The sequence below is a fragment of the Corticium candelabrum genome, chromosome 7 (assembly GCF_963422355.1).
Source record: "Corticium candelabrum chromosome 7, ooCorCand1.1, whole genome shotgun sequence".
In the NCBI taxonomy this organism is placed as follows: Eukaryota; Metazoa; Porifera; class Homoscleromorpha; order Homosclerophorida; family Plakinidae; genus Corticium; species Corticium candelabrum.
In genome coordinates, this window is record NC_085091.1 from 1193664 (window position 1) to 1206163 (window position 12500).

At 41.4% G+C, this 12500-nt stretch overlaps 1 protein-coding gene across 1 annotated transcript; it reads left to right on the forward strand.

The window, feature by feature from the left end:
* Positions 1-4079: 4079 nt before the first annotated feature.
* On the forward strand, positions 4080-8511 carry LOC134182556 (uncharacterized). The gene is made up of 9 exons (XM_062649978.1): positions 4080-4128; positions 4910-5029; positions 5088-5210; positions 5335-5460; positions 5521-5646; positions 5711-5815; positions 5891-5989; positions 6606-7094; positions 7378-8511. Exons 1-9 carry the CDS (start codon positions 4116-4118, stop codon positions 8184-8186), a joined length of 2010 nt encoding a protein of 669 aa, XP_062505962.1. The 5' UTR covers positions 4080-4115; the 3' UTR covers positions 8187-8511.
* The last annotated feature ends 3989 nt before the right edge of the window (positions 8512-12500 follow it).

Sequence of the window (12500 nt, forward strand, 5' to 3'; positions counted from 1 at the left end):
TGCGTTGGCAGGCGACGAGGTCTACATGCAATCGGATTGTCCGTTGTTAGAGGAATGGTGTGCTCAATGTGAGTTACCTGTCCCTCGTTGCCTGGGTAAGCGAACACTTTGTTATACCTTCGCAGTAACCTCTCAAGGCGATTTTTTTGTTCCGTGGAAATGGACTCTCCAAGGGTCGTTTCTGCGATAGGGTCGTACGTTATCTTAACAGTTTTTGTTGCATCGTCACGTGTTCTGCCTTCATTCATCATAGCTTCAGTAAACTCGGCTAACGATTGGCCTTTGTAAACGGTCACTGGGTCTTCCGTGACATTCAAGACGCGAACAGGAACATTCTTCTCTTTACCTCCTTCCGCTACAGTTGCACATCCCAGTAGACCCGATCGTTCAGTTAATTCATGCAGTACCTCTACTACACCCGTCCTCGTGGTTGGAGTGTTTGAATGAATTCTTCCCCATATTGTCCGTTCTTCTCCTGGTGAAATTACCACTCTGTCTGGTGAGTAGACTTGACCGAATTTTATCAAACAAACCGAACTAGTAGCCGCCGTGACAGTTTCGAATGTGGAGACCTTTTGACCATGGAGATACAGACTTTTCGTAGCAACGTCAATTTGCACGTTGAGATGTGCCAGTATGTCCGTCCCCAAGATACCATATTCGAGTCTTCTGACTACGTAGAATGATTGTGAAATCTTACTAGGACCAATCGTTAGTGTCGACATATCCGTCATGCCCTCACACCGAAGGGCAGATCCATCCACCATTATTGGTTGCCGGACCATACGACGTCGTAACGGTAAATTATTGGTCTCCACGACGCTGTACGGTAGCAGGCTAATATCCGCTCCTGTATCGACTAAGAACACGTAGTTTCGATCGTAAATTGTAGCCCTTACCAAAATGAGTCCGTGACTAGCGGTTGTAAAATTTGAAACACGCCCTTCTTTTGCCTGGTCTACACGATTTGTTGCTGGGCAGGGAGCTGTACAATTCCTGGCGAGGTGTCCTGGCTTTAGACAACGGTGGCAATCTCGAATATGCGGACAATTCGGTCGAATGTGTTCAGGACTTCCAAAAATATAACAGAAACGTCTTCTGGAGTTACGTCTACGATCGCGACCTACGTTATATCTTTCTGGTTGCCAAGGCTGTTATTGACGGCTGTTCACTGATTGGGCGATATTTTTAGGCTCGTGAAATGACTGAATGTTGCCGACTTCCATGAATGACTGCATTTCCGGTTCTGAAACATGACTTACCGGTAGATGTGATGGATAGCTGCGCGATTGTTTCCCGATTCCCACCAACTGTAAGTGGTGGACCACATCTGTAAGGTCACGTAGCGATTTTGTCATATTAGACGCATCTAGTTTTACGTACAGTTGAAAGTTAGGTGGCAAACCCTCCAGAAATGCGTCTCGTGCAAGTGTCTTCACATCATTAGACTCGGGATAAGCCAAGTCAACCAATCTAGCTATCTCATGAGCAAACGCTTCAATCGGTTCCTCACCTTCCATCCACTTACGCTGTCTAGATTCTCTCACCGCTTGCTTTCGGTCGGCTCCTCCGGACATGAACTCTCGTTTTAGCGAAGCTTCAATTGTTGCGTAGTCGGTCCTCTCGTCGTCAGTCGTCGATAGTTTTCAAACGCTGGTCCTACAAGTCTCGAGGCAAGAGCCAACGCTTTTTTTCCCGTCATATTCTTTCAAAGATGTCCACACGGAAACACGGTCAAGAAATGAGAGCCAGTTACCCGAACCATCAAACGCTTGCGGAGAGTCTTTAGACATAACACAACTTTTACTCCTGTCACCAAAATGTAAGGTGGCGCGAGTAGCAACACGACAGCCGAGTGAGTGTAACACCACAGTCTGATTTATTGTGTGTGTCTCCTTTTATAGAACCCAATGAAATAGCGTGCTTTATCTAAGTAACGTGCATTGCGCAATACAAAGTATCAATACACTACAGCACGCACGCACGCGCGCACACACGCGCACGCGTGGGCGTGGTCGTTTCATTCTACCATCCATTTCTACACTAATTTAATCGAACCTACTCTACCAACGTTTCTAGTCTGTGCATATCTTGCTCACTAAAACTCAAATTTGCTCTGAGAATAAAGAATAACGAAACAATTAGAAATAGAGACGGGAAAATTGGTTTGTTTGATTGCCTGAATGATGGAGTGTCTCCAAGACTCCGATCCAAGTCTACTGGCCAATCCATAAATCTTTCTCTCTTCTCTGAATGGAAGGATCAACGGATTTTCTGAATGCGCATGTGCACAAGTTGTGCTAAGTCCCTCCCTAGGTGCCTGTCTCTGTTACGTAATGGCTGAACGTCAATCCACGGCTAACCTTGATGGTATCATTTGTGGGTGGAGATGTAGTGTTTGTTTCAGTTTTGTTCGTTTTCGTTTGTAGATTTATATTTGAGAGCGAGGAAACTGTTGGATGAAGACAACTTTGTAGATGCTGAAAGCAGTTTCCGTCAATTCTTGCGGGTCTACGGAAAAGCAGAACACGCACCGTTCAAGAAAGCACGTGGTTAGTGTACATGTGTGATGATGATCGTTATAGAGATCTATTGATATTAACTATTTTATTTAAATTTGTGTTGGAAGCGCTTGCTATGTTGGGTTCGTGTCTATATTACCAACATAAAGTGAATGACGCCGTAAAGTTTATGGAGCAAAGTTTGTCTATTGTACGAGATATTACACCTCAATATGAAGAGTTTCTGTCTAATGGTAAGTGTGATTTCTGTTTTATTCATTGTTATGAGTTTATCTCACTAACACAACGCTTTCAACCTCTATTGACCGTTTAGAGGAAATTTAGATAGTAAAGTTGAGGGTTACATCTAAAATCGTGCATTTCATCAGTTCTGTCAACAGTTTGTTTGTCAATTAATGTTTTATTGACTATGAACTCAGGATTGATATTAATTTGATATTTTATATTATTTTACAGAACAACAATTTTTGGTCATTAATTAATAATTTGGACAAAGTTTTATTAATTAAATCTTGTTGCATTTGCTTTTTTGCATATTCTTCATGTGACATCATTTGTGTTCGTTATGATGGCAATTGTTCTTCCATTAAGAGAATTACAATTTATAGCAGAAATTTTGTGTTTTGCATAAGTTACAGTAGGATGTGACTTATGTGAAGACTTTGGGACCTGCTCTATTTGTAACTCTGAATAATCCAGATAATTACATGACGTCTACTCACTACAGCTACACAAGCAAATCATTTAACGTGTGGGACTGGTGAGAGTGGAATGTCTGCAGTTTGTTTTTGGTTTTGATGATGTCCCACATGGTAGAGCTCGCAATTGCAAAGTGTTGAGCAATGCAGACGTAGCTGCAGCCACGTGAGGCTTTCTTACAAATTTCTGTCTTCTCTTCTATGGACAGAACCACTCTAGTTTGCTTCTAATTTGCAGTTGCAACATTTTCTCAATCACAGATGAGGACGTGTCGTATTCTCACATTACTGTTTCGTGTGCAAAGCTAAGGTGAGTGGGAGGCAGCCTCTGTCTGGTAGACGGACGTGTTGGGATAACTGGTGTTTGTATGAGTGACATCCTGCTGTAATATTGTTGGATATTGAACAGCTGTCCATCAACAGATACAAGTCATACTTTGTCAGAAATGAATGTAGAACAATGAGAGTAGCATAGCTTGTTGTGACAAGAGTTTTCTAGTAAGACAGCAACACAAACAGCCACAGCAATTGGGAGCAGCAAGGAAAATGCATTCTATCTTTAATGTAGTGTATAGGGAAATATTAATGCAGAAGAAAGTAAAAGAAAAGTAGAAATGTGAGTAGTGCAGCTAGATTTTCATTATGATTTATGTGCACTATGTCTAGTGTGTAGTGTGTGTTGAGATGTGAAGACGTTGGGAGGGTGTGACAGACTGTGAAGAGAGACTACGACTAGAAGAGACGACATGACTGACTGTTGTGTTGTTGTGTCTCTAATTTAGTGTTACACGGTATGGGAGTGTATCTATACGATGAGGGCAAGTATGAAAGAGCAACAGAACATCTAAGAGAGTCACTCAACATCCAGCGAAGATTGTCTTCTGTGAACAAAGTCATGATGGCATACAGTGAGTAAGAGTGATGTTGTGAGTTTGTAAGTGAATGTAATATTGAGTGTTAGGTTTATGAGTTTGTTAATTAATGAAGTAATGTAGTGTTGCAGCTTGTGTAGAGTGTAAGAGATGAGAGGAAGACATGAACGGGTCGTCAAGGAGGACACATAGACAAAGAGAGAAGAAAAGTGAATTTAGACATTGTGAATTGAAGTCAATGTCTTTAGTTAAGTGGAGGGAAGTGATGAAAGTGGAGAAGCACGAGTTTATACGAGTCTTTGTGTTGCATTTGTGAATGTTAATAGATACGGTCAGATGTAGTCGTTGCAATCATGTTTGTTCCCCTAGTGTTTGTTGTATTAATGCAACTGTCAGATTATTGGTAATGTGGACATGAGGGCTTTGTGTCACATTTGTAAATTGGTTGTACGTGTATGTTTGTGGGAAAGCAAGGATGTCAGTCTATTGGATGTCAGAGTAACGAGGTCTGACTATGTGCTGATGTTAGAGTGTGTGTGTATTTATGATGGAAAATTGCAGTCATGATTATGATGTTTGCTGCTTTGGATTTATTTGTGTGATGCGAGAAAACAATAAAGAATGCTGATTCATTTGCTGGTAAAATTGCTAATCTTAAATCAAACATTTATTTATTAAATATGAAATATTGGTTTGTGATATTTTGTTTTGTGGAAATTTGAAATTTGTTGATAAAGGATTTTACATTTTATGCACTTATATGACTTTTTATATGTTGATATCAATGATTTTTATTAAAGTCTGTTTTGTTGTGTAGCTTGTACTTATTTGTCACGTTGCCTTCTCTCTCAATGTCTAACAAGAGAAGCTGAATATGTGATGAGAGAAGGTTATGGTTTAGCATTCAGCACGGATAACAATGATGTGAAAGCAGAAGGTGAATATAAGCTGTGTCAATGAAATGTTGTTTGTTGTTGCTGATTGTGTTTGAGTAGCTGCTACTCTACTGGCTTATGCAATTCAACTAAATGAAGGAACAGAAGAGGAAGTGAAAAAATTGTTACAACAGGCTGATGGATGGATTCAAATGATGGGAGAAGGACGAGACAAGGCAGAAGGTAAGTTACAAGATGGAAATGAGTTTGAACAGTTTAATGTTGACAGTAACATTGAGATAATCATTGAACTTGTGAGTGTGTTAGATGTGTGACATACGTTGCTGACTTGTGTTGTGTTGTGTAGTGTTGAGTGAAATGGGAGAAGTATTGGTGATAAGGGGTGACTGCAAACGTGCCAATAGGATACTGCAGAAAGCAGTAACAATACAAAGACACTTTTTACCAACCAACCATTGGGAGACTGCTATAAGTGAGAGATTGTAAATATGAGAATTGTCTTTTAATTATGTTTATTGTTCCTTTTGTTCAGCTCTTTGTCGCTTGGCAGAGTGTCAAGTTAAACAAGACCAACAAATGGCTGCTTTGCCATTGTTCCACGAGTCATCAGAAATAATGAGTAAATCAATAGGTGCGGAACACCCAATAAGAGGAAGAAGTAATTCATTGTCTAGAGTCATATTTTGTTTTGTTTTAACTGTAGAATGTTTATTTGTATTCAGGTTTATTTGGTGTTGCTAAAGTCCTTTTGAGACAACAGAAGTGGCAAGAAGCAGAAACCATCCTAAAGGAAAGTGTCAATATTTTCCATCCCACAACAAGTGCAGGTGTGTTGTCACATAAAATGATTAGAAATGATAGAAAGTGGACAAAGTATGAGTTCTATCTTATTGTGTGTATAGCAATTCGAGATCTGAACTATTGCTTACGAATGCTAAAGAAAGATCAAGCAGCAGTCAACATTTTGCAACAACATCAACGAGCTGTTTCTTATCATCAAGGTATACACTCATTTACTTATGAGCTTCCAATTATTCTTGCAGGAAATTTTGTATAAACTGTGCTGTAGTGACTTTCCTTATACTCAATGAGCAGACGATTCAAATGCAATTTGCATTAGCTAAGTCAATTGGTGATGATGAGGTCACATGTAGCATGTACTGTGACGCGAGATGTGGGATGAACGTAAAGATGGGCAGCATTCTTGCCTTGTTTTATGTAACCCAGTCATCCAACATGTACAACTATTATCTACTGTCACTCTGTTGTTCTTTTTAAGATATTTACTATCCACCACTGCTCTAGTTGCAAGTAAAGTTTGTTTATTTTTACTAAAATCTGACAAGCAGACGGATGTTGTATGTCATGATTAACACGTTAAGATGCTAGATCTGTTGAACACATCAGACAGTCATTTTCATGTTGTATCAGTATTATATGTTGTTGGTTTAAACAAACTGTGAGAAGGTGACACTAAATATTTTTACCTTCATGTGATGGATTTGTTTGCTGACTGTTTGTCTGTCTGCATACTTGGTCTTCTGTCTTCTTACTCACTCATCTGTTTATGTGTATTATTGCTTGTTTGTTATTAATCTTTACTATTTATTTTTGCAGTGGAGCATCAAGCAAGTGCATTTCAAGTTGATGATTTACAAAGAGAATTGGAGCAACTCAGAGAAAGCAATCAAGCAATTCAAGCAGAGAAATCTGCTTTACAGCAGCAATTGGCTGATCAGGAGGCTGTAACTTGTGCTGTCACTGATGAGAATGAACGTCAAGTGGGAGAAGTAAGGAGATTGCTGCAGCTCATACAGGAACGTGATGAAAACAACAAACAACTACAGAACCAAATCCGCAGACTGACAAATCAGTTGGATAACAAGGAGAGACGGCTGCAACAACAGGGAGGAGAAATTGATGTCTTGAGGCACGAGGTGCAAGAGAAGCACACGACTAATGAACGTCTGGCAAGAGACTTGCAACGAAGTGAAAGAGCAATGCAGGAACTGGAGAGACTTCAACATCAATATGACAGCCTTGTACAGATCCGTGATGACAGTTTACACATGACTGGATTAAAGTTGGGAAAAGGAGGTTATGGAGGTAACAGAAATGAGTGAATTGGTTGCGTAACTATACAGTAGAGCACCCACCACTTATCCAGACAGGTTGGGACCAGAAGGTGTTCAAATACCCAGTATGAAGCACTTTGTTAACAAGTGGCTATCATTACTTGTCTAGTATATAGTTTGTTTGTATTGTGGCTGTAATTTTGATTTTCCACCACTGATTTTGTGGTCACATGATGACCAGGTGGCAGAGATGATCTGTCCAGATAATAGGTGCTCTACTGTATGTGTATGTGTGTATTGATGGTGTATTGTAGAGGTTGGTGTTGGCATGTGGAGTGGTGTAGGAGTTGCTGTTAAGACATTTCATGAAGAACCGGTTAGAGTAGATGAACTCAACATTTCATTCATTCGACGTGAAGTGTCTGTGTCCAGTCGTGTCCATCACCCCAATGTCGTATCCATCTGTGGAGCTATCATTGACAATGAAGTTCCTCTTCGTATTGTCATGGAGCTTTTGGAAGGATCACTGAAAGATGTGATCAAAGCTGCTTTGAGAAGCAGATATCTGTCCATGAGGGAACAAGTGGATATAGCTGTGGGATGTCTGTGTGGTGTGATGTATCTTCACCAGCTGCAGCCTGCTCTTCTTCATGGAGACATTCGTTCTACCAACATTCTCATCAGCAATACCATGCAAGCCAAAATTGGTGATCTGGGCTCTTGTCACTTTTCTAACGAGTCACTTTCTGTTGGTCCTCTCAGTCCACAATACATTGCACCAGAACGAGTTGCGGAAGGTCGTGCAGTGACCCCACGTAACACAACAGAAGCCGACATGTACAGCTTGGGAGTCACGTTTGTTGAGTTATTCACAGGAGTAGGTGCAGAGAGGAAATTACGTGAGAGGCAGTTTCGAGCTGTTCCTTATGTTCCACTCCAAGACATTTGTTATGCTATGGCAGAAGAGAATCCACGTGATCGCGTTTCTGCAGCAGCAGCTCTCATGCAAGTGAATGTCGTGAAGCAGAATGATGAGTACACTTCCTGTCCTCCCAAAAGGATGGTGAAAGGCAAGAAATGCAAAGAAGACAAAGTGACACTCGTAGAGATGCCATGGATGTGACTTAGGAGCAGATAATTGTGATGTATTTGTTTGTCTGTTTGTCTCAATTCATCCAACTTTGCTGCTTGTTATAAATGCAATAGATGATGTTGCATGTGTGTAGTCTGCTGTGCAATATGAGTTGACATTGAACTTTTTGATAGTCTAGCAGTCAGTCTCACAGTTTTTACAGTTTGTGTTGATGTGAACTACAGGGAAACGTTTGACTCTAAATGAAGCTTTTTATAGACATTTAAATGTTGTTTGTCAGGTGTGTATGTAAATGCTGCAGCTAAATGTCAGTCTATTGTAATTAAAATGATAGAACTTGCCTATTCACCTTGAATGCTTGTCTGTTTGTATGTACATTCTGATGGATAATTGGCAAGACACACAACCTGTGATTAGAAAACTATTGAGAAATTGTGATTGTGCTGACTGTAGCATCAGCTTTTAGCCATGTGTCTGTCCATGTGTCTGCCCATGTGTCTGTCTAATAAATCAAGATATTCACCCATGTCTAGCAACCTACAAACCCGACATGTCAATGAGTAATGATTATTAATATCAAACTGAAATAACATCATGAGTGCAATTAAATTTAATGTCTATCATAAAAAAATGCACTAATTGCTACATCATGTTATTTATTTTAATTATTCAAACTACTATGCGGGACTCCAAGGCTGTGTGTGCGCGAGCCCTAACAAAATCAGCAAGGCGTGTCGTGACGTCACAGTCGCAATGGTAAAAAATGTAGGCAACTCGAGACAGGCAATACTGCAGACAACACATACCACAAATCCGTGATCGCTCATGTTGAGAATGAGATTCTGACCCTAAAAACAGCAGAAAATCATAAAGAAACGACATAGTCCTTGTGCGGAAGTTCGTAGCGTGTCATTTCATTTCACCCCCAGGTATACCAAGGTTTTCTATTACGGATGTAAAGAGATGTTGTAGTACATGAATATTTTAAATGTTGGCAGCGTCGGAATGTGCGACACCTGCACTAGAGCATATCAATTTCCGTAAGTGAAGCCTTGGACACCAGACCGTCGTAAGAAGAGCGCAATTTGGTCTTTACAGCGTTTTTCTTGATTTAGCTAATGTTGTTTATAATTGTATTTACACTAGTCCGTTTATTAATTAAGTGATAAGTAGATGAACTCGTTGCGCAACGTTAAAATACGCTAAAATAACTACTGCAGCAAGTGTACGTACTACATCGTATACACTGCGATTAATCTATGAAAGTATTATGGTCACTCAATATCAGACTCTGAATCAGATTTCGAATCATCTTCATCAAAGTCAGAAGGTAGTGCCGTATCGTCCAACTTTGCGGAGGTGAAGTTAGCTTTCTCTGATTCTAGAGTGTTGGACTCTTCCTGGCGTTTGTTTTTACAATTGCAAAAACCCGCAAACATCCGTGCATCCCAAACCGGAATCAAAACATGAACATGCACATTGGTAGCTTGCACAAATGGCATACCGACGCCTCACACCGTTCCATAACGTCGTCACGGCAGGGCAATGAGTTTCCTAAGCCAGACATTGCCAGCCGAACAGAATCCAATTTTTTTGTTGTATGAGGTGGAAAGTGGCTCGTTTACCTTTCCCTCTAGAACATGACGTAGTATCGAACGCATGCATTCCTGGCAGAGCACTCACAAGATCTTAACCTAAGCTGTTTGCAATTGCTTCTAAATCAATAATTCGTCTACGTTCTTTGGTACCAGTCGACCACAATAATCTGGCATCAATAGAGAACGAATGTAAATTCCAATGACTGCGACGTCAGTGTCTGGCAATGATATCACGACAGTCTGCGCTTGACCACCTTCCGTCGAACATGCATGTTTGGCATGAACAAACATTCTCGTGTCGGCCTCTTTGGGATCACATGTAAGAACTGGCTTACGAAACAGTGCGTTCGAATTCCATCCTCTGACATTATCCGGTTCTACAAAGCTACGCGGTTCTACAATGACAGCAGTACTTGCACTACGCTGCACTAGTATATCATTAGTACAGTGGGTGGAACTCTTTCCAGACAACGTCTCTTCTAGGATATCATTATTAAGCAAAAGACTGCAGGTCGACCAAGCCGAATGTTACTGGGAATGTATGACATAAACTCTCTCTCCTCAAGGAGTTGTTTTGCTACCGCCGTATCGACTTCGTCCAGCTGTGTGCCCGAAATACACCGCCCGAACTCGTTCACCAGAGAGAGAATTGTCGTGTTTCCCGTGAGATGACGAATTGCAGTGGATAGAGTGATATGTTAGGGTGTTTTACATTAACTCGACCGTTGTGTGTTGCATAAACTATACCTGAGCAAAAGACATCACTAACTGATGAAGCCGTGCATCAGTCTCCACTCGGGATGAGTGTTCGACGTAAAAATCAAATGCAGTTTCCCCTCCACCTAGAATCCACGGTAGAAAATTGTACAAATTGTTAGGAATTCTAATGTCTTCTTCTGTGACGTCAACGGCCCTGGGTGGCCAAGACATTTCGTTTTTTAGGTTAAGCACAGATGATCGCAATTTCATGGCTGCGTGATACAATTTCGCAGATGGTGTGACAGAGTGTGTAACAGCAAGCGAAGCTGAAGAAACCGAGGATGATCTAGATACCGAAGACGACTCTAGGAGAGCTTGAAGCACTTCTTCAGTTCTAAGGTCTGACGCATATACCACCTCTCCTTCGGTCTAATTTTTCGAGCACCAAAATGACAAACGTTCTCCAAAGCGCCGTCTCGACAGTCTTTCAGTTTTCCTGTCCGATACGTAGGATTCGAGATTTCTTCTGAAAATACATCTCGCAATATCTCGGTACGAATAACCTGTCGACGCTCTAGTATGCGTGTTTGCACAATGCTGGTCGCTACACTAAATGCCTCGATGTCGGCTGCCGTAAATTTCGTCTTCAGATTCTGATGTGCAAGCATCACCATGATGGCATCGTCGTCAGCAGGAACTGCCTAACGGGTTATATTTGTAAAACGGACGTAGCAAGATCGGTGGTATTTAACCTCAACCTCATTGGCTTAGATATCTCCTTGTAATGCTAATAGCAAACGTTCATCTTTGTGTAGTCGTGCGGCCTTTGTAAGGCGATTGGCACCGATGTCCATTTCACAGGAAACGAGACGACTTTTTGTTCGTTTTTGTTTGCTGGTATTTTTTGACAAATAATACAAAACCTGTAGTCGGTAACTGGAAAAGCGCTTCGAACGTGTCTTTTGTTGTCACTGCGAGATCGAGCCGACGAAGGTATCGCCTCTTTCATTGCCGAGGACTCTGCTTGCTTGCGACGGAGAAGACGCAATACATTAGTTTTGTTCGTGTAGTCTTGGTAACACCGACGGTGGTAGCCTCCTCTAGGAGGATCGTTTGAAGAACTGCGGTTTCTAGACAAAAATTCGTACGTGGGATCGCCATCTCCTTTTACACGCGATACTTCGTGTAGTTTTTCCCAACTGCAATGCGAAAATTGTATAATGGGATCAGATGATGCACTTTCAACAGTATGACAGAGGCAAGAAGCACTCTGCAGTCAAGACAAACCGACCTTTGAGCTTGAAGCGGAGAGGAGGGGAGGGGGAGGGGGGGGGTGGATGGGGTGGGGATGGGTGATACAGAACGAGTCACTTTGATATCACTCTCCTGCAGTCGTTCAGAGTCCGTATCCGACATTAGATAACAACCTTTAGTATACTCACATCCAACCCAGATCACGTGTCAGTATAAATGCGCCTTTTATTACTATTATATACTACTGTCAACTGCTGTTGCGAAACCACTACTTCACTACATCATGCAGCATTCTACTTCTGCGTCACGCGCATCCATGCAGGTTGAGTCATTCTCGGTCATTTAAACCCGCGTGTTGAGCCGGGTTGAGTCATTCTTATTCGGTTCATTCATTTAAACCCACGTGTTGAGTCATCTTCATCATGTTGAGTCAGCTAAGTCCGGGCACATTTCTACTACGTGCGCTGTAGCTAACGCCGTGAAAGAAATCCGGATATGTCTAACACGTGAAGCTAGCGAGTTGATAATTATATCAGTCGAACCCTCATGACGAGACGATTCTAGATTAGTCGTTGCGAAGTCAAATTGCCTGTGCATAACAATAGAATTGCTCTAACAACACTACGAATACGGTCTGGGTACACGAGGCCAAACCTATAACATTTAATTCGTTATACCGAAAACGTCGCACGCTTCCCAGACTGCCAACATCAAAATTATTTAGTAGTCACACCAGCTCTACCAGCTGGCATCAACAAACCTTGGTATACCGGAGGGGTGAAACGAAGTTCCT

What these genes read in the sequence shown, in the direction of transcription:
- LOC134182556 (XM_062649978.1), top strand. An exon ending in CAATGATGTGAAAGCAGAAG is followed by an intron (nt 5,030 to 5,087) that starts GTGAATATAAGC and finishes GTGTTTGAGTAG; the next exon opens with CTGCTACTCTACTGGCTTAT. An exon ending in AGGACGAGACAAGGCAGAAG is followed by an intron (nt 5,211 to 5,334) that starts GTAAGTTACAAG and finishes TGTGTTGTGTAG; the next exon opens with TGTTGAGTGAAATGGGAGAA.